We start from the raw sequence: 23,019 nt of genomic DNA, 5'->3' as shown, positions 1-23,019 counted from the left end.
CGCATTTTCGGACCACGAAACTTCGTGGGGTGAGTTTTGGAACAGTGTCATTACTCGGACAATTTGACAAAACTGGTTTCAGCCGAAATAAAAGGAGTATGCCATGATTGGCAAAGATATGCGAGTGCGGCTCCACAGAACAACGAGAGCCTTAGTGGTACCCCTGGCCGTGCCTTCTCCGACAGACTCAGTGCAGTGCATGGGCATGGGCATGTGAAGGGATGATGGGCTTTGAAAGGTCAGATGCATGTTTACCATGATGTACAATGTACATGTCATGTACTCGTAATCGTATACAGTACCTCTCTGCAACGAGGCACCAGTTGCCCACAATATACGTACAATGCAAGCCGACTACCACACACAACACAATCTCCATGTAAAGTTAAGTATAACTTAGAATGGACTGGCAAAGAAGGTAAGCAGCAGAGGTTGATATTATTATTATTATCATTATCTGCAGCAGGATTCCACTATGTACATACAGCACTGCTCAATGAAATCCCATTGCCGCGGTGAGTCAACTCTGCACCCTGCACCTGTGAACATCCCCGGCAGTGTCCCCAGGTGCAGCGCACTAGGCGTACTGGACTCTCGCGATCGGATTTCATTGAGCAGCACTGTACATGGTTTGTATCTCTGTACATGCATACCGGCGCGTGCATGGAACTACAGTTGTGCAAAGATAACTCAAATAAATGCAGTGGATATGGGGTGAGTAAACGGGTGAATAGTCTTGTCTAGCTTAATTAGAGCACTGCGTGGCTGTGTACAGCGACGATGTCATGATCACCGCGTAGGGTCTCGTGCAGAGCCCTCGTACATTGTACGTGTAGCAGTACCCAGCTGAGGCAGTACAGGGTCATGACGTCATCATACTGAGGCAATACGTGGTCATGACGTCATCATACTGAGACGAGCAGAGATAGCACGGGGCCTGGGTATAAGTAGACCGGTTGGCATAGCAGAGGCAACAATGGGGTGGTTATGTGCGGCGTAGTACGTCTGAAATAGTTAAAATCCAGAATAAACCATAATATCTTCTAAACTCAACCATGGCATGCATACATTGGTTCAACCACATCACGTGACAGGCATACATCAAACACTGAGGTCAGGTGACAGGCATGTGTGTCTATACAGGGCACCGTAATGGGTAAACTCGATGAGAACGGTAGGACTGAGCCGCGGTGATGCAGCATTGGACATCGGCATAGCGCTTGCCGCTGTGTGTACCAACCTGACAAGTTGCAGGGCAGTACAGACACACTGGGCGTTTCACAGTATCAGCCCGCCATTGGCTCTGCGGCAAGCAACTAGGCTGTATGTTTACACTTGCCAGTGTGCACTCACGTTCAAATACTCTCTTGACGCGGCAGTGACAACACACCATAGCCATTCCGGACAACACTCTTCAGATACAATGCACGTCGGCGCCAAACTACGACCTAGAAGTTCTCGTAGTGGTGAATCAGGAGCGGCCCCTCGAACTGGTTACAGTGATCGCAGGCCTGCTGAACACCGTTGGTCATTGGCGGTGGTCCGCAGGAGAACACGCCGATCTTGCTCTCCTGGCCGTTGTACAGCTCCTGGAGGCCGTACAGCACGGTGGCAAAGTTCGGCCGTCCGAAGTGAGTCATGCTGCGAAGGCCCGTGCACAGGCTGCGGTTGGAGATCTTCTGAAAGTGCCGCTCACAGATGTACTACATGCGCAGACAGTGGAGAGCAAATGAAAACAGAGAAACAGCGCATGGGATTCTTGAAGATTGGCCTGGCACAAAATATTTTGGATAATAATAATAATAATGCAGTGAGGGTGAAGTGAATTTAGTATATGGCTACAGTGGCAGGCGCGTGCCCCGTATGGGTTCCTGGGTGCCCGGAACCCCCCTTTTTTTCGCTCAAAATGCAGAATTTTGCTTCATTTTTTGAAACCGTGATTTCCCGGGGGAGGCCCCCCGGAACCCCCCCCCCTTCAAGGGCACCGGCGCACGGGCCTGAAACTGTGGAGCCTTCGCATCTTGGAAAAAGGTGTGATGGCTAGTTACACAAAACAATCAGGGGAAGTAGTTAAGCTTCCTATTTTTCTATTTTGCCACGAAATCTGTCTTGAAAGGGCACTAGTTGTTTTGACAGTGGATTAGAGAGTTTCAATGTGCCCAACAGCACAAAATATGATGGTGATAGCAGCCCATGACAAGCACAGGATATTCCCCACAGTGGTCACATGACACATCGCATGCTATCATTGCTACGAGTCAGTTCACTGGGTTGTTTTCATACGGCATGTTCATGTCACATGACCTACATCATGCATGTGACTAGTCACGCGTAGGAGTACTCATGTACACAGTGCTAATGCAGTGCATTTTGTTTTGCTTGTTTGGGGAACACAACCCCATGCTGTGTGATCAGTCGTGTTGAGTGGCTAACGCAGTGTATCGATGTCAACGGAACCTGATTCAGAGCAGAACTTGATGTGAACGCAACTTGATTCAGAGCCAGGACTCAATCGAAATATCAAGGAGACGGTCTTATGATCTTATCAGTGCAAGCCATCATGCTGCATGCCACAAATATGTCATGTGACAGCATGTGATGTGTCATGTGATTGTCTGTTTCGTCATGTGACTTGTCATGTGACTTGTCACGTGACTAGCTATGTGACCTAGGACAATCTTCCAGGCCGCACTGGTAGTGGCCAAGAGTCTTACCAGCATGGTGGTGCGCAGGTCAAACTTCTGGTAGAACTGCGTGATGAAGATGTGAATGTCGATGAAGCCTTTCTTGTCCTGCTCCTCGACTAGCCGAATGATATCGGTGAACCACTCGAACTGACGCTGGGTGCGAGTTACCCATAGAAAGTACACCTGCAACGGGAGCAAACAAAGACCGTTCTCCTTCAAAATATTATCAGCACACAATCACCAGAGCTCAGTGGTTAGAGCATCGCTGGCCTCAAGCGGAGGTCCCTGGTTCGAGTCCTGGTGGTGACAGTCAATTTTCAATGAGGACTCGGAATATTCGAGAATTTGAAGAAAAGGCCCGTAATGCTTGCCTTTTTGCAGGGCAGCTTCGCATTGGTGGCCATGCGATGCACAATGTCCTTGAGGATGGCTATTCGATTCACTGCTTTGTCACGAATATAATTTCCACAGCGCCTGTTTTTGTAACATAAATAACACTTAAACAAGGATGAGCAGCAACATTCAGTCTTGTACAGTTTTTTACATCAACCGACACACCAAAGAGCACTTGCCTTTTTGCAGGGCAGCTTCACGTTGGTGGCCATGCGATGCACGATGTCCTTCAGGATGGCGGCGAACGGCGTGACGCCAATCCCGCCGCCGACCAGCACGGACACGCTGTACTTGTACCAGTCCTGGTGGCCCTCACCGAACGGGCCGTCCAGGTGCAGCTTGGGCAGCAGCACCTGACAAGCATACACATACACACACCCATTGGAATTATTTACTTAAGAATTCTCATGTCATGATTCTTTCTAATATTTCCTTCTCTCATAATATTCCCCTCATTGAACTTTCCGCACCTGAGCCTTCTAAATTGGAAGGTTGTTGGTTTGTGCTTCGTAGATGTGTTGGAACTAGGTGTCAGATCGTCGAAGGTCTCAATATCCCTGTCAGTTTTGTGCCTTGTTGTCGCACTATCTGACTGTATAATATCTCGTTACCTTGGTGGACTGTTAGTCATAACTAGTAACTTATAGGTCCTTTTCTCTTTACATAATATGTTATTCATTCTTAGTCGGAACTGGACGGTTTTCCTCTGCTGAGAAGGCAGAATTGCATGCGCTCTAAACAAATTCAAAAAAAAGAAGAAACAAACAAACGCACCTGGCCGGCGGAGTTGCGGTGCACTCGCGCGCTCTCCGGGTCGAAGACGCGTCGCAGGTTGCGCGTCCACGGGCCCACGGCGCGCACGTGCACGGCGAGCGTGTCCTCGTGCGGCGCCGACGTGAGCGTGAACGGATGGTACTCGTTGCCGGAGAGCGCCAGACAGGCGATGCGCACCCACTGGCCGGACTTGTGCTGGAAGTTGTCCGGCTTGCGGAACTGCAGGTGAGTGACGTCCGACGGCAGCAGCTCGGCTTTCAACACGGTTATCTCCACCTGTTAGAGGAATGGTACACGGCACAGAACACAGAATATAACCATGACTGACCCCTGTTCCCAACGCATGCCAGATAAGAGCGATACGAGTGTAAAACACATCAACAACAGGAACTGCATGCAGTGGAGAGTCTGCACTATGCACGACACTGCTCACCTTCTTGCGACTCAGACTGATGAGTCGATCTAGAGTGTAGCACACTACCGGTGCTAGGAAGTACCACTGGAAGATGGGCAGCTGCACCAGCTTGCCAGTACCATGCAGGATCAGCAGGATGTACAGCACCACGTACAGCTGGTGAATCTTCCAGAAGACGAAGTAGAGGTACTGGCGCACGACCGGCAGCGCGAAGATGTACATGGTGGTCACCACCAGCGTCAGCAGGAACCCGGTCATGCCTGCAGGCAACGCAGCAGTGTCGGCACAAACAGCCCAAATACGCGGTCACCATGAGGGTGCATGCCACACACACTCACATATACGGCATAGTCCAGGGTCAACAACGCCCCCCCCCCCCCCCACCCCCAATCTTTGAGGCTAAATGCCAAATTCCAGTATGTATTTGCTCAGCATGAAAACGAAAACGAAATTTGCGGCATAATAACGGGTATTTCTGCACGATTTTGGTCTTAAAAACAACAGTGTGCTGCTTGGACCTGGCGAATATGGTACTTCCACACACTGTACCGTCCCTCACAATACCTCCCCCCCCCCCCCCTCCCCACCCACCCACCCACACGTCCGGGCACAAACACACAAAGGCACACCGGCACACACATAGACAAGCACGACGTGCATATGGACACTCACACTACCTACACATCTCTCAATCTCTAATGCCATCCTTACCCGTAAGCGTTCCAAACATCCAATACTGGAACTTGGGCAGCTCGTCCGAGTAATGGTAGAAGTTGCGGAACAGGCAGCTGAGATCGTCCGCCGTCTGCGTGCTGATGTGATAGAAGTTCATCGAGTGTCCGATTATGTGTATGCATGTGAAGAGTAGCGCTGTCATGGCAACAACCTGGTGAAGAGAAGCAGAGAACTTGAAGCTGTCACGCCTACACAGCTCGGTCCTTACGGTACACTGTGGCATTCGCACAATGGAATACAACATGGCTGAATTTAGAATTTGATATACACTCTAACGTCTCTTATCCGGGCGCCTTGGGACCAGACACTGCCTGTATCTCAGATTCGGCCGTAGCTCAGAACAACTCATCTCTCACGTATCACATCAGTTTTATATGTAGTGTATTTCCAGCATATTGTACAGTCATGTACATCATAGAAAAAGAATGCATTGACGACATGTGTGGATACCACAGGTTGGCAGTGACAAGAGTTATACAATACATGTATGAGCATTGCGCACATGGCATGGAAAACCCCCGAAATCGAAGCACATTCGCCTTTTCAATTCAAGTTGAAGGCGCCTGGTAGAGAGACATGCCCGCATCTGAGGTGTCTGGATAAGACATGCTTCAGTGTACAGACAAAGTGCAGTAGCCCGTACATAACATGTGACATGCATACTCAACTTTTTAACACAGACAACACAGACAACTCGGGTGAGAAGAACCTCCTTGGGACTGGAGAAGTCTGCATTCTCATAGTAACGCAAAGCTGTCAACTGAAGTAGACACAGCACGAACGTGTCCGCAAATTACTTTCCTGGCCCTACCTTGTGAAACGTGTGTGCCGCGTCGAACGGAATGAACCGGTTGACGGGCGTCTCTCTGAGGCGAGTTATAAAATTACGACACATGGTCACCAGCAGGGTGCTGTAGGTGAACATCATGGCGGAGGCGGCGCCACGCGTCACCGTGATGCCGTAGCCGGCGATGCGTCGAAGACCTCGGTGCTCGCGCTCTACGGAATAATCTGCAGAGTATCCGCGAACACAAGACAAGAAAGTGACCAGGACACATAGATTCTTGGATATGGTGTACACTACTCGATTGATGAATGATTTCCTACAGGTGTGTGTGTGTGTGTGTGTGTGTGTGTTTGTGTGTGTGTGTGTAGCTGTTGAATGGTGTAATCGCAGCACAAGTTGCTATGTCTAACATAGCTGTTCGCTATCATCGCTTCCGCGATGGGCATGTCTGAGGTCTGAGGTGTGTGTGTGTGTGTGTGTGTGTGTTCAGTTGTTGCAGGTATTGCATGTAGTGTCTGCTCCAGAGCCGGGTCAGCTGGGTCAGTGACCCGGTTGGGGGGGGGGGGGGGTACTTGGACCCGCTTGGAAAAAGAACACCGGGTCACTTGTTACCCAGGTGGGACTCAATCAGGAAGGCCTAAGACTCCCTGATGTACAATAGCCGCACTTGAATGTACCCGGAACTGACCCGGTTGCAAGAGTTGTGCCAGGTACACGTGTACCCGGTTGATGTGAAAGACCATCAGGTGATATAGACACAGCCAGAAGCCAGTACATCATTGTTCACAGCAAGCCACCATGCATACACTACACGACTTACAATACGCCCGCTCTGCAAAGATACAGAAAACCACCAGGTGATAGAGACACAGCCAGAAGACGTGCGCCTGGTAGTTGCTGATGAAGCGGCGCACCGACAGCCAAGCTTCGTACGCTTCGGGCAGGCTGTCTTTCTCGCTCAGCTCCTCGTCCACGGTTGGCGGCGATATCTGAATGGAGGGGCCGGCGGCTTGTTGCCGCGCTTGTTCGTCATGGCTTTGGTACGCGGACACAAACGACCGTGTCCTCTTCTGGTAGATGTCCTCTGTGTGCGTCAAGGGAAAGCATAGCATGTGCACAGTGCAGGTAGAGGATAAGCAGCCAGCTTATTTACTAACTCATTATCCACGTGTACAATGTTATGCTAAGGACATCATGGCTTATGCAAATGACATCATGGCTTATGCAAATGACATCATCACATATGCAAATGACATCATCGCATCATCACATGATCGCACATGCTTGGTGATGAGTGGCAGGCAAGTACATGCTCGTGATGCCGCAGTCTTACCACAGGAGCACAGGACATGCTACAGTCACTATCATTATTGACCGTACTACTCTAATTTCAGAAATTTTCGGTGCTCAATATTTTCAGTATGAGGGCAACATGCCAGGTTAGGTGAACAGAAATGTTCGGTACAGAGAAGCAGTTCCCTATTGGATTAGGTGTGTTAGTGTTTGTTCGGTGTATTGAAATTTTAGGTATGAAACAAACGCACCGAAAGTACCGAAAATAAAAGTACACCGAAAATTTGTGAAATTACAGTACTCTTTGCTCCAGAAAAGCAATACTTTAAATTCTGTTATTCAGTCAATGCCGGTTTGGGTCTATGAACATCATCAGGAACGAGGAAATGTATGGGAGGCTGTATTTTGTGTCAACATTTTTTTTGGGTGCGGCTCATAGTCCAGTGCAGCTTGTACCCTGTTGTTGGTTGATAGCATGTAACAAAGTAACTTAGAGGACACCATGTTCGGAAACAGTGACCTTTCTACAACCATCCACGGTTCGTAGAGCTTCGGTCTGTTGAGACCATCCGAACCGTATGGGTCCTAGACCAGTAGAAAGGTCATTGTTTCCAAACACGGTGTCCTCCACCTTGTAATTTTACATGCTGTCAACCAACAACATATTTGAACAAAAACAAGGTTTTCTAATAGCTTGCACCCTGTACAATACTGTACCTACCATTGTCTTGCCGTGATCCCTTGCGGCGTGGTGACGGGCTAACGCCGTCGTGACCGGTTCCACGCCGACCCGCCGGCGACCTTACGCCCACGGTGTGCGGTGGCGAGCGGCTGGTGGCCTCGCTCATGCCGGCAAACTCCAGGTGAACGTTGGGCATGATCTGGGCCATGTGCGGCGAGAACAGCCGGTGGAACTCCTCGAACGTCAGCTCGTTCTGCTCGTCCAGGCCGGCGTCGCTGAACATGCTTCGCCACGTCGTGTCCACCTTGGCGTCTTCCACCGTCGTCCCCGCTCCTTCCAGCAGGTGCTTAAGCATGTCGTTGAACTCGGCACGTTTCAGCAGGCCGCTGCCGTCCGTGTTGTAAATGCGGAAGATCAACCGCAGTTTGTTCTCCTCGTCGCCTTTGGCAAACTTGACCAAGAATGTCAGCATCTCTTGGAAGGCAACCGTACCAGATCCTGTCTCGTCCACCACCTTGAAGATCTGCTCGACGAACACAGAATCGGGTTTCATTCCCAGCGAGCTGGCCAGCTCACTCTTGGTGAGTTCGCACTGCATGATGTCGCGCGCGTCCACGATCTCCTTGCCGCGCCCGAACAGACTTCCCACCTGGCTGACGATGGGCGAGATCATGCCCCGCACCTGCTGCAGTCGAGGATTCTCTGGCTTCGTTGACGTGCCAAACGCATCTTTGAACACGCGCCGGAAGAAGTCCTCCACCAGCTGCTGCCGATCCTCCTTGGTGAACGCGTAGGCAAGAAGACGGCGTCGCGTCGGGAACAAGTCTGCTTCGCCGATACCCAGTTTGGATAGCGTGGTCTGAACAGTAAAATATACACCCAAACACACACACACCCACACCCACACACACACACACACACACACACACACACACGCACGCACATGCACACACATGCACACACACACACACACACACACACACACACACACACACACACACACACACACACACACACACACACACACACACACACACACACACACACACACACATGCACACACACACACACACCAGAGTACAGGGAGAGAGGAGTGAATAATGACTGCAATAGCATGCAAGCACGGGCCGGATAACAATGACAATAATACCGAGTCCCGGTGTAAAGATTGATCACAAGAGTGCCAATACCACAATCTGGTACGACCCAGTGCACGTGGCAGGCATTCTGCACAACTTCATGCAGTGGCCTTGAGTATACACCAACCAGCCTCTACTCTTACTGACGGGCAGAAAAGTGAGTGTGCCAAACAAACTTCGCAGTTGATTACAGCCTGGACAACCTCAGGCTTGCAATCACCCGCCGTAATATCATCAATGAAACTCTGGAGAGCGGCGTCCAAACCACAGTGGAACCAGGGAGGCGAGTTTGCACGACTACCTGGGCGGAACCTCTAAAAAAAGAGACACCCCCCCCCCCCCCACCCCCGAATTCAAAGGCTGGGGCCATGCAAACCCCAGGAGCTGTATTATTCATCAGGGTGCTTTTCGCACTCAACAGCCAGCACAGTTTGCTGTAGTACACGGCCCGTGTTGCAGGAACACAAACTGTGTAAACAAGACTCACCTCACACCTCAGACGTGCCCATCGCGGAAGCGATGATAGCGAACAGCTATGTTAGACATAGCAACTTGTGCTGGGATTACACCATTCAACAGCTTGCAAGGCTGATGAATTGACCGCCACTATTTTCTAGCCTGGTATCGACCACACAGCTGATTGAAGTGGCTTTTTTCTGGCCAGTGAATCAATCCCTATTTTTCATTTTTCATTTTTTTTACACACTCACACCACGCCACATACTCCGGCATACACTGGCTGTTGGTAACCACCCAGGAGAATGAAAGAAGAGCTAGGAGAATGAGAAAGAGGAGAAAGACGCGTGTGACCATAATTGTCGGGAATCAGTCGAATCACACACGCACGCACGCACGCACGCACGCACGCACGCACGCACACACACACACACACACACACATTATATCATCTCAGTACCCACCTTCAGGTCCTGGACAAAGAAGTTGCGGTCGCTGGCGTGTCTGAACTGCAGCACCAGGTCGTAGAAGTGCGGGAAGCGCAGCAGCAGCAGTGTGTCATCGTCGAAGCACATGTGAAACTCCACGCTGCGTGTGAGCGCCAGGTCGATGCGTCGCAGCGCCGTCATGCTATCCGGCTCCACCACCGTCAGACGTCGCTCGCTCTCGTTCACAAGGATGCCCACGTGACGAGTATGTTCACCCTCCACCTGAAGACATGTACGCATGATAGGGAAACACAGTTTGCTGTCGGGAACGATCAGTGCGGAGGCTAGATCATGGACAGACATATGACTCGTGTGACAATGACGAACATGGAAGTTGTGAGGCTGCGTGGAGCTCAAAATCAATCCAAAGCGTATGTCCGTGTGTGTGTTTTATCTGTTATCAACTTCTCATAGCCATCATGTTAATCACTCAGGGTAGCAAACTTATGGCCTTGGGTTCCTCCCCCTTTCCTGCTCTTCCTCCTCCTGCTCCTCCTGCTCCTCCTTCTCCTGCTCCTCCTTCTCCTGCTCCTCCTCCCCCTCCTGCTCCTCCTCCTGCTCCTCCTTCTCCACCACCATCCCCAAGACCAGCACTAGCACCAACAGTTACACCATCTCAACATGAAGACGGCAAAATACCAACTTAGCAGCCAAGGATGGAAAGATGTATTGAAGTGTCTCAGCAGCTACTAGTGCTTCAAGAGAGCCCTTTACTGCAGTACTCCACATAAGCATACATACCTTGAGCTCCTCGGCAATGATTCGAACCACACCGCTGCCTGCCAGGCCGTAGGTAGAATCGCCCACGGCACCGCTGCTCTTCGACCGCGTCATTCTCCTGGTGAGGCCGCCTCGGCGACACCGAATGCCGACGAACACGATCGCGAGAAGCAGCAGCACGTACAGGCCCACCGCCACGAACGTCGCCTTGTACGGGCCGGCGCTGCCTTCGAAGTAGTCAAACGTGGCCCACGGCGAGCAGGCGTCCAGCAGCGTCTCGTCGATCTGATTGCCGGCGTCGAAGGAGTGCGACGCGCACGGGTCACCTGGCCGCAGGTGAAACACGTCGGCCTGTATGTCGCCGACGCCGATCTCCGTGTTGCTGACGATGACGGAGGAGAGCCGGCGCGCGCGGATTGCACCGATCTCGGACGCATTGAACAGCCTGCGGAGATCACATGACAATAAAACAGGATAAACTGTATAACTATTGCATTTCCATTCGTTGTGTGTATTTTGCCCGTGAAAGAGGCTTGTTGGATAAACATATTCTATACACGCATCAAGGCGAAGGAAGGTGGGATCAAATGAGCAAGACATTCTCAATCAATTATGAAGACCAAACAATGCAAATACTTTTATTGTTAATAATGCAATGAATATAACTAAATGCGCACTCATATCACAACCATGGGGACGAATCATGTATTCCAGAACGTTTTCTTGTCACAATTATCAATGGAATTCGTGACTAAAGAGAATGATGAAACTACAATAGGATTTATACACTTGCAGTGGAACAGCGAGGATACAAGCATAGTAAGAAAAATAGCACAAACCTAGGAACAATTTGCACAGGTAATAAACTATAGGTGAGGTGAGAAATGATAGGAAATTCAGCAAGTGCAGTGTGACAATGGACATGCATGTGTAAGTGTGTGTGAGTGCGAATTTACTGGAATAGCGTAAGTGCGGTGACATTTTCTTTTTGTTTACAAAGATTTGGATCACGAATGCGAATGTAGACTGCTTCTAGAACTTTCAACTGCTTGAAACTACTTGCAGAACGAACAACACTGAACCAAGAATCATCATAACTTTCACGACACACGGGGTTAGACAACAAATGCAATTTAATTGCCGATGTATTCTTCTTCTTCTCACCGCCTCCGCCTTCACTTGGTTTCTGACCGCCACCATCCTTCACACCATCTGCACCATCATCGTCATCATCGTCACCGTCCTCTTCATCATCGCTGCCACCTTCACCTGTCGTCGGCTCTCCCAGCAACTGACCACCGGGTTCATCATCGTCACTGCACACGTCGCTTCCACACTCCTCCTCCAGCTGCCGTCGCGTTCTCTTCCTGACCGGTCTTCCCTTGCCATTGCCAAACGCCTGACAGTCGTCAACTCTTCCGCTGGCATCATCCATATCCGGAGAGTTTCGATGCATCTTTCCAGTCACCTCTGCAAACCGAGCTGCCGCCAGCCGTTTGCTCCTTCTCAGCTTTGGTGAGTTGCGGTTGTCTGCGTCCGGCGTTCCGGTACTCGCTGATAATGAAGACAAGACACAGTGTTTGTCTTTGTTTACATTAATGTTTGTTCCCAATTTCTGCGTGCTGTGTTGGTTTTTTCCGAGACACCGTTTGTGGAGCAGAAGCCTCTGCCGGAACGGACAGTGGAGTTGGGTGCTTACGTGGTCGGCCACGCTTTGGTCGGGAGGACCTAGCCGCCTGTAACAATATTGAGAGCGGCACGTGTTGTTTGATACGTTCGGACAGATGTTGAAGGGTCCTACCAACATACCGACTACCACATTGTCGGCATTCAAAGTAGTAAATGAGGTGACTCAATTGTAGGGTTGGTAGGACATCCTTCAACATCGTGAACGAACGGATCGTAGTGAACACGGTAACCACATTGGTGGCAAAGTAGGTTTTCTCCACTAGGGATTTCACCACACGGGCCGTGTCCTTCGATTCTTTCCCTTTCCAGGGCAAGCAAAGAAATACGCGGCACGGCAACGGTCCGATAGCTCGTTCCTTAACAACAGGTGTAGTTGTTAGAAGTTTGTCGAGGAGCTGCTGCGGGTAGCCATTCTTCACAAATACGGAGCGTAGAAAATCAAGTTCCTGTTGTAGCTTTGTTGGTGAACAAATGCGTTGTGCCCTATTTACAAGGTTACGAACTAAGTTTGACTTGTACTGGGAAGAGCAGAACGAGTCAAACATCATGTACTGCCCGGTGAAAGTGGGTTTACGGTATACTGTAGTCAATACACCAGTCTGGGTCTTTTCGACTAACACATCCAGAAACGATAGCTTATTGGACTCTTCATGTTCACACGTAAATCTCAGTGCAGGATGGATTGTATTCAGTTTCAGCAGAAAGTCGTCAGCGTCTGCTCTCGAATCAAAGTACGTGAAGGAGTCATCCACAAACCTGACGTACAATTCCGGCCACTTCTCTATCTTCGATTCACAGTACCCAACAAACACATTGGCTAGGACCGGACCCAATGGAGAACCCATAGCCACGCCATCCGTCTGTTTATACATGATGTCGTCAAATGAAAACTCCACACCACTCGTAACCATCAACATCAAGCGGCGAAAAGCCGCTTCGGACAGCCATGGTACATCTTTTATTTCCTTGTTGTGGTACAGTGTTTCAGCACAGATATTAGTAGTTTCAAGCAGTTGAAAGTTCTAGAAGCAGTCTACATTCGCATTCGTGATCCAAATCTTTGTAAACAAAAAGAAAATGTCACCGCACTTACGCTATTCCAGTAAATTCGCACTCACACACACTTACACATGCATGTCCATTGTCACACTGCACTTGCTGAATTTCCTATCATTTCTCACCTCACCTATAGTTTATTACCTGTGCAAATTGTTCCTAGGTTTGTGCTATTTTTCTTACTATGCTTGTATCCTCGCTGTTCCACTGCAAGTGTATAAATCCTATTGTAGTTTCATCATTCTCTTTAGTCACGAATTCCATTGATAATTGTGACAAGAAAACGTTCTGGAATACATGATTCGTCCCCATGGTTGTGATATGAGTGCGCATTTAGTTATATTCATTGCATTATTAAGATTATTGTCTCCACGTCGCCTTTTTACTTTTATTGTTAGTTATTTTTAATTGCAAATACTCCATACTGTACTATGGGAGATGCTAGCCATCCGAAAAAAGACAATAATAGAAATAAGGTTGGTTGGTGGACTCGATTGCATAACTTGTGCCCACATGTTTCCATGTAAAATAGGGTGTTTGTAATTTCATCATGAGTATGCCTCCAAGCACAAGTATGCGTGACCCACTGAGGGGACATCCGGGAGTTACTGATGCACCCTTGCAGTCACTTTTCAGGCACTTTCTAAGTTTCTAGTCAGTGGCAAGGAATTGCATGTAGAGATCAACAATGAGGTTATGATCAATCAGTATTCGTCAAATTATTACATCATCATGACATCATTCATACACCTGTTACGCTGGCACTTGCAATTAGGGACTGGCTATAAGTACAGTGGTACCTGCATGCACAGATAAGTTCTAGTACAGTCAGACCTCGCTTATCCAGTCCTCTTTAATCCGGATCCCTCGCCATCCGGAAGAACAATCGCTGGTTACCGATTTACAGCAGATGTCATGCATACATACAGTGTGTGTGTGTTCGATTATCCGGTTCCCTCACCTATCCGGATATTTTTTGTGGAAAACGGATGTGTGCGGTTAAGCAATGTCTGACTGTACATGTAATTAACCATCATACATAGTCGTGTGCGTGAGCTTTGATGCTGCTCGAGCTAGTGCACCTACTCGTTCTCTATGTTCTCAAACCAGAAGCGGTCGCCGTCTCGAATACGTTCAAACTGGTCCTTGATGATCTCTCGGAATAGCGGGCCTGGTCCACGTGGCGTAGTCTCCAGCAAGCCGCCCACCCAAATATCAATGTCCCGGTCGTCACCTTTGTACAGCTCCCTGCTGGCATTCACCGCCTGAACGAAACAGAAAAGGCAGGAGCAATAGATGCGCATGCTTCACTCGGTCCGCACGAACGAAAAGAATTCTGAACTGTGCATGCCATTGCTACCTTGAAGTGCATGAATAGTGATTACCAAGCACAATCAGAGCCTGCTCAGAGTTCAGAGATGCAAGCCTGCATGTGTGAGTGTCCAGATGCTTGGATCACTGGTACCAACCAGCACAAAGTGTGAACAGTGCATATTGACCAGTACCTGTCGTATGGTGGAGTTGCCGCACGAGCACGGGTTGATATCGTCGAACTTCAGCCGCCTCAGACCGTAGTGCTGCCGTGCGGTATTATAGTCTGGCAGGCCATGGTCACGGCCGCGTTGGATATTGAGCGCCATCAGGTCACGGCGAATGAACTCCAGCGGGCCGAACACCTTGCCGCGCAGGTCCTCGGTGATGATGTTGTCCTCGCGCTCGGCTATCTGCGACGCCATGCCCATGAGCACATCGTCGATACCGCCCTCGTCCAGTATGGCGTCCTGCGGGTTCCAGTAGGAGTTGCAGGTGCGAACGCCGCGCAACGGACGCGCGTAGCAGGTGGAGTTCCTGTCAACAGCAAACAGCAGCGCCACAACAACCATTCATCATTGCCGTGAGCAGTGCTTTGAGAGAATAGACTGCATGGCAGAATGATCTTTGTGGACAGGTCTATATGTACATGTACTTCATAATAACGAATAAGTCCTCAGGTGATGGTCATCTGCCTCAGATACATACTTTGTTGAACTTCAGTATAGACTGAGATAGTGGTACCAACTTTGGCGATGATTTTATAGGAAAGGGGTTTGCTCCCCACACTGGAGCTCTGGATGGCAGTTGCAAGTCAGTCAAGTATCAAGTCGGCGGAAAAGCACAACCTCCGGTGTGGGCAGAAAACACCTTTTAGTATAGACCACCATGGATATAACATACTATTGGCTATTCGAATTGTGAACTGTGAGAACTGAAGTGGAATTGTCCTAAAAAGAGAGTAAATTATCATGTCTGTTCCCAAAGGGAACTCACGACGGCCGCCAACACCCAGTTAACCCTGAATTGTAGAAGAATTCTAATTGTAATCCCAACCAAGGCGCTTGCCTGCGCAACTGATGCACCAACAGAAACAGCTGTTTCTGTTGCTGCGTCGGTTGGGCAGGGAGTGACGTCGGAGCAGAAAGCAAGCACCTTGGTTAGGATCCATGTGAGTATAAGGTTGCAGGAACATCTCACGTTGTACATGCTGAACTGATGGATGTGGTGCGAGCATCTGGCACACTACAGGCGCAGTGCTCTAAATATCATCATGGACATACACATAGCTATCAGTCGCCATAGTGACCACATTCCTACATACAGTATCAGGATTAAATATTGCTGCAGCGCAGAACTGTGTAAGGACTAGTAATGGCGGACATTGTACCTCTTCCAGACACCCGGTGGCACCATGGTATGGCCAAATCGCATAGCGGCCGACTGGAATGCATGCACGATTCCGGGATGCACGTGCGGCTTGTAGCCCGAATAGGGTGAGATGACCCCCGGGTCGTCGCTACAAGGACAGCCTGGCTCCGAAACGTTCTGACCGCCGATTCCGAGGAACGCCGGGAGCCATTCGTACAGGACAATGTTCTGCAGTCGACATCGACAGAGAAGTGATCAACACACACACACACACACACACACACACACACACACACACACACACACACACACACACACACACACACACACACTCACATATATATATACACACACACACACACACACACACAAAAAGTAAATTTCGGAGAAAGCACCTCAAATTGGACACAACAAACACTACTAGAAGCGCAATTTACATTCGACCGCTACCCAAAGCAGTGCTCATACGGATCAGTCAAACTGTGTACATTGTACAATGATGAATTGTAGATTGAACTTCCCTGGCATCGATACTAGTCAAGCTAGTACCACCAGGTCCATGTGTAGTTCATGTTGCCATACAAAGGGTATGGCCGGACCAATGCAATCAATTTGTATGCCATACAAATTGATTGCATTACGCTGTATTAGGCTGCACTTGTGGGTACTTTAACGAACATACATGTAGTCAAGGGAACCCCCATCAACTATCCAAGACAAGAGAAATGAACAAAGAAAACCATACCCAGTGTGTGTAACTATGATGTGTGTGTAACTATGATAATGTAACTGGTACACGTACTTATAAGTAAGCAAAGTATATAGACCAGCAAGAAGGGCGACTGAGATTGCTCTCCGTCGATGCCCCCTCCCCTGGTGCACCGGTGTACACAGTAATTGATGATAGCGTTATAAAACATCCAGCCTACCTGGTAGACGGCTATGGTGAACTGCCGTGCCCTCTGGTACAGCTGCTCGTCGTTCCAGCCGGCGTAGGACTTCTTCAGCTCCTTGGCCCAGTAGTTGTGCTCGCGGAACCAGAGCACACCCATGGTGAGCAGGAACGGGTTCTCATTGCCTCGAGGATTGCCCAACACTGCAGTGCAGAGCAAGCACAAGAGAAGGTTGAGTTCTGATGATACAGTGCCTGCAAGCTTTGGACAAATGCTATTCGCTAGTCCGGCAATACACCAAATCGGATGCATTATAGCAAAGTGCAACGTAAGCAATCAGCCTTCGAATGTATTTCAGGTACCCGATGATGCAACCGTCTGGTCTAACCAGTCACGGTTTTATCAAGCCTGAACAGCCCGAACATGCAGGCTGGCCAGGCTGTTTAGGCCGCTTTTTTGTTTGGCTGGGCTACTGTTCCAGTCCATCAGCCCTTTTCTCTGTAGTGAATGAGACATAGAAGAGCATGAGTAGCTGTCAGCAGTGTGCTCAGCTAATCAGTTGGCTGGATCACTGAGACTATATGCACCAGCTCGTATTATCCACATACGATTACACTAAGGAATAGAAAAAAGCTTCAGGCTCTTTAAAAGGAACAATCCTAAGTTTCCACTGGAACTTGAAGTGCCTTTTCTTCAGGTGGATACAGGCTGAAGAAGAGAGTGACCCGTCTATATCACTTTTAAACATTGTACAGGTGATACTGGCATCATTGGTGGAATGAAAATCACCTGTCAGTGACAATATGCAATTCTTTAGTTATAATACGGCTTACTGAAGAAACGCTTGGCTGATTTTAGCTTGTGGTCGAATGGAGGCGGTGGGTTAGCCATCGGTAGGCCGATCGTGTTGCGCTCCGGATACAGACAGTTGCTGTCCCAGCACCTGAGCATGCCGTCCTTGAAGGAACGCAGCACATCCGCCCATGCCTTGCTGGTGCCGTAGATCAGGCCGCCATCGATGTACGGAGTGATTTCGTTTAGCTGCAGGCACACAACACCAACAACTAGGGTTTACCGGGTGTTAGCGGCCGTCGTGAGTTCCCTTTGGGAACGGACATGATATTCTTACTTTACACAACAACACAAGCAGCACACATACCAAGTCCTCCGGAGTATAAACCACACTGGAGTATAAACCACACTGGAGTATAAGCCGCACCCAGATATGTTGTCATGAAAAACCGACAACCCCCTGGATTAGCACCGTTAATTGGACCATTGTGATATAAGCCGCATTGACCTTTTTTGGGGGTGAATTATTGGTGTTTTAAAGAGTAGCTTATACTCCGGAAAATACGGTAAGTGCTTCACATTTGTAAAGTGTTTGGAAGTGGTAACATATCCGCCGGTGAACATGTGGCTGCTCCGCCGCTCTGACAGTATCACAGAGGCACGTAGCTGAGTAGTAGCTGGCCCAAAAACTGTCCGTCTGGGGGTTAAACCTAGTAGGAATCGATATCCACAATAGCTCTACAAATAAATACTCTTACTTACTTAGGTTCTGAAGATGGGTGACTGGCCCGAAACGTCTACAATTTTTAACATCACAATACACATTTTATTAATGCAGTGCATGTGTAGGTTATGAATAGCAACAGAATAGAGCGGTTGTCTGTTGACTAACCCCGTTTTCTTTATTGTATTAAGTTCTATTAACTGTGAAAAGTATACTTTTCACGTAATAATGCAACTCCTACGGCTGTTCGCACTGCATTGTTATGACTGTGTCCCACACCGTGACTCACCTGCTGACGGGGATTATTGGGCGACTGGCCGGTGCGCATGTCGTAGCGCGTGCGCAAGAACGGCATGTCGCCAACGCTGGTCTCCTCGCTGTACTCGTGGTCGTCGGGTATTTTGATGTTGGCGTACTCGGGCGGACAACCTGCTCGCTGCGCGTCCAGAATCTCCTCCACGACTTGCTGCCCTGTGTTGTAGACAACAGGAAACAGCACAGTGAAACCTACCCTAACCGTACGACGCCATTGCCCTTGGTGCAGCGGAAACTGTCCCGACATATGATTCAGCTTGATCCAGGGATGCACGTTCCATCCACAGCCGTGACTTTGGTGCATGAAAACTTGTCCGGTCAATACAGGATTCCGCTTGATCCTGGGATGCATGTCAATCCACAGCACCTTAGTGCATGGACATTGGTTCGATCAATACAGGATTCCGCTTGGTACAGGGTCCGGAAAACGCAGGGTTTACTGTACAGACCGACTCAAATCCTTGCAGTCGTGCAACTCCTAACATTCATCATGAGGCAATTGCATTGGTAAGTTTCACGTAACGATTACATCATGCATGAGACCGTGAGACAGTTAATGTTTAAATGTCCTTCCGCATGCACATGCACGTAACGTACATTGATATCATGCCAAGCCCGCGATAGTGAGCGACTTATGCATGCTGTCAAAAGACACAACAAAGTCTATTTTTATATGCACTCATTATATCTCTGATCTGGACCTCGGCGGTATGGCCACCTTGGTCTACCGTGCACCCTCTGGGCGAGTTTTAGTGGATATATTACCACTCTTTTGCCAATTATTGTGGAAATAGTGACGTCATGCATCAGATCTCGGGCCCATCCCCATTGAAACATATGAGATTCAGAGTTCTGAACATTTCCAAGGTATGCAAAGTGAGTGCCCGGTCCCAGACCATGTGGATAGAGAGATATGAGTGTGCATGAAGTATGCAGACGGGCATACCAAAAAAGACCAGCATGGCTGTCTTCGACTGATATGAGCGGCGGCCAGTCATTCCCTTCATGATGCCAGCCGACAGGGAGAGAGGATTGGGACGCTTCTGGCCGGCCAGCTGATACACACCGTCGCTGTAGGCCGGCGGCAGGCGTCTCTGCAGCGGTGTGTCTGCGAGCAGAGAGCACACAGAATCGGACAAAGTCCAAGTGTGCCAAGCAGAACATGCCAAGTCTTCAGTCTACCATTCACATTCACAAAACACTGACGCAGAGAGCAGGAGCCTCACCGGAAAGAGCGACAGTGGCATTTGTAGTATGCATCACAATGTCATGTTTTGAGAAAGTGGCCAGCATGTGCAAAACTAAAAAGCATTCAAAATATTCCGGATGACGACTACTTGTACAGCAAAACTTAGTGGTTAGAGCATTGCTGGCCATAAGCGTGGGTCCCTGGTTAGAGTCCTGGTGGTGACAGTCGACTTTGTTCAGACTTTTCTCGTTCGCAATTCCCTCAAATTAATGAAACAATTCTGGATTTCCAGTGTACTGCTCCCGACCTACCCATTGCGGGCTATATGGAAAGCAGGGAGTACAGATACTGTATAAGCAGAAATATTCGTCTGGAATTTAATTTCGTCTTTTCGTCGAAGGAGCTTTTGGACTAAATTGAATGCCGGACTAATGTCGATTTTTCCAGCTTTTCAATACACTCTTATGATCCATGGACGAAATTTACAACCGGACGAACTCCTTTTTCTTTTGAGTTGGACGAAGTTACTGGCAGACGAAATTTTCTGCCTGTACAGATACAGTCGTCCCTCTCTAATCCGGCACTTGTTTATCCAGCACCCTTGCAAACCAGCACACTTTCTGGCAAAATGGATTTTTTCAGTTCATTTTCTACGCTTTAATCCGGCACTTGAATTCCGCCTCCAGCAGCAATTTTCTGCAACAAATCACTCAAACTGTACATAATTCGATTTTCTAATCCAGCAGTTGTACATCGCAGACTGTCAGGGACCATTGTAACATACACAACACATGCAACATACACTTGGGAATATCCCATGCCAGTACATAGGATATTCCTAAGTGTATAACTTATAGACATGCATTCCACAAAGTACTGTACTTGGTTTGACACAGAAAATCCCTACGTTTTGACGTACGACACAAACATGTATGATAACATGTGGGCCGGGTTGGAGGGCAGGATTTCATAATCCAGCACCCTTATTTATCCAGCAGAAAATGCCGTTGCAAAAGGTGCCGGATTAGAGAGGGACGACTGTAGTAGAAACTGTGGCAAAGTACTACACTGTGCCATGGACTTCTGTTGCTAGCACTGGCACTTTCCCGCTACAGCACCGTTCTAAAGCTTACCCACTGCGCCCCATTCCGGGTTCCCGAGGTTGTTGAACCAGCCATCGTACGGCTCATACTCCCAGTGCCTCTCTGAGCAACAGAAACACACATACCACATCACAAAGGTGTGGAGATGATCACATGGCAATATGCAAGAGCAATAAAACTCAGTATTGAGTCCTGCTAGGAACTACCCAACCATTGAGTAGGTATTTACAGCAGCCATTGCCATTGGCATACAACCCACATCGCATTGTAATGCGGACAGGGGCGTCGGACACGCTACGGTCGCTACGGTATTGACCGTACCACTTTTGCCCCAGGTGCCCCGTGAATCAATAAAATACACTGATCTGGGCTCTAAATATTCAAACACATTGGCTCAGCAACCCCTCCCCCTCGAGTAAATAATTTCACTTCAGATGGCTGACCGTACCACACTGAAATACCTTCCGATGCCCCTGAATGAGTACATGAGGCATGCAAATATGACATTCTCGGGGAGTTGCAGCTAGGAACTTGAACAACACTGGTAGCATATCAACAGTGCCAGTGTGTGTGCGTGTGCGTGTGTGTGTGTGGTGTGTGTGTTTACAGGATTAAAGATTCGGAACATTCCAGGGTCATTCTTTGCCCCCAACTGGGCTTTTACGACCCCCCTCCCCTTACACAAAGAATTCTTTCAAGAGGCTCCCCAACTCGATGCATTTTCATCAGGAATGTCTCCCACAGTGGCAGAAGTGCTTGCATATTAGTACCACCGCCACCATTCTACACGTGGACAAAGGCATTTCCTCCCAAGCGTCCAGCCTTGATATCATTATTATAATTTATTATGGCTGTAAAAAAATAGCACAAACGATGCTGATATATTACAATGGTGATGGTGAAGAGGGAACAGTAAATGTAAAATAGCCAATTCAGACAGGATTTTTGTCAATTAATCATCACTGAATCTCCATCGAAATTGGAAGTCACAGTGACCTAAGCACACAAGGTAATAATTATTATGACTTGCGTAAAATGTGCATAAGTGCACGCCAAGCGAAGGTACCCATATGACAATTATTCTCGATATGAATTACTCCTTTGCCGGCCAGCTCAGTATCTTTGACACATTGCATGACAGAGCATTTCCAAAAAGCAGCAGTTTTCAGTGCTAACATTGCTAACTCGTATTGTTAAATGTTACATCCTTCCTCTTCTCAGAGACAGGGCAGTGCTAGCGGGCCTCGGGTCACGTGTTCGTACATGTAGGGCAAGATAAACAATAGGTGCCAGGTGATTATGTGCACAAAGCCATGCACAGCATTGTGCTACGCCTTGCTTCAATCTGTGCCACTCACATAATTCACAGTTGTGTTAGTAACACGAAACTATTATTGGTATGAACCACCCTTTCGCCCCAGGCCAGCTATCTCCCAAATAATTGAAATCCCAATAATTATGTTTTCGAGCAGCGATTACTTATTACGCAATAGGGTTCCATAGATATTTGAGCCCGTCGCACAGCTCTCGTACTCACCTTGCGTTCTCCCGCTGATGTTTACAACAGTTTGCGCGTGCGACGCATGGTGATGCAAGGAATTAGCAACCAGCACAAGGATAACAGCAGAGAGCACTAGGAGACGCCTGTCATCGCGCCTGTTGATAGCATAATCGGCGAGAGCCATCCAGTCAGGCGAATGGAGATCACAATACAAACTGAGTTCTTCCACGCATTTAGCAGAAACGCACGCTGCACTGCGCTCCACCAGGATTTTCACAGACTATTTCTTCATCATGATTGAAGCAGAGTAAATGTAAGTAAAAAAAGTTTCACGATCGCACTCAGACAGAGTAGGAAACGATAAAAGAAATGCCTGAACACGGGGAAACAGACGCTCCTCCGGTCTCAGGACGTGCGGACTGGGTCCCGGGCCCGTCCATTGGGACGCGCTCGATCTCCACGGCACTGCCTCGCCATTCATCTGTCACCATTCACAGACTCGTGGC

General features: G+C 48.8%; 1 protein-coding gene across 1 annotated transcript; it reads right to left on the bottom strand.

Annotated features, from left to right (window-relative positions):
* Positions 1-380: 380 nt before the first annotated feature.
* LOC135811541 (dual oxidase 1-like) lies at positions 381-23,019 on the bottom strand. Its single transcript, XM_065324775.1, has 20 exons — positions 22,550-23,019; positions 21,043-21,114; positions 19,667-19,828; positions 18,695-18,876; positions 17,723-17,930; positions 16,926-17,092; positions 16,016-16,224; positions 14,820-15,162; positions 14,401-14,579; positions 10,591-11,014; positions 9,826-10,071; positions 7,806-8,625; positions 6,612-6,875; positions 5,816-6,015; positions 4,981-5,155; positions 4,288-4,529; positions 3,855-4,130; positions 3,260-3,433; positions 2,715-2,870; positions 381-1,703 (listed from the first exon to the last, which is right to left on the bottom strand). The coding sequence occupies exons 1-20, from the start codon at positions 22,695-22,697 to the stop codon at positions 1,449-1,451; spliced, it is 4,902 nt and encodes a 1,633-aa protein (XP_065180847.1). The 5' UTR covers positions 22,698-23,019; the 3' UTR covers positions 381-1,448.

This window comes from Sycon ciliatum, chromosome 1, assembly GCF_964019385.1.
Source record: "Sycon ciliatum chromosome 1, ocSycCili1.1, whole genome shotgun sequence".
Classification (NCBI taxonomy): domain Eukaryota; kingdom Metazoa; phylum Porifera; class Calcarea; order Leucosolenida; family Sycettidae; genus Sycon; species Sycon ciliatum.
Note: the sequence above shows the minus strand (reverse complement) of the source record. Positions and strands in the feature narration are given on the sequence as shown.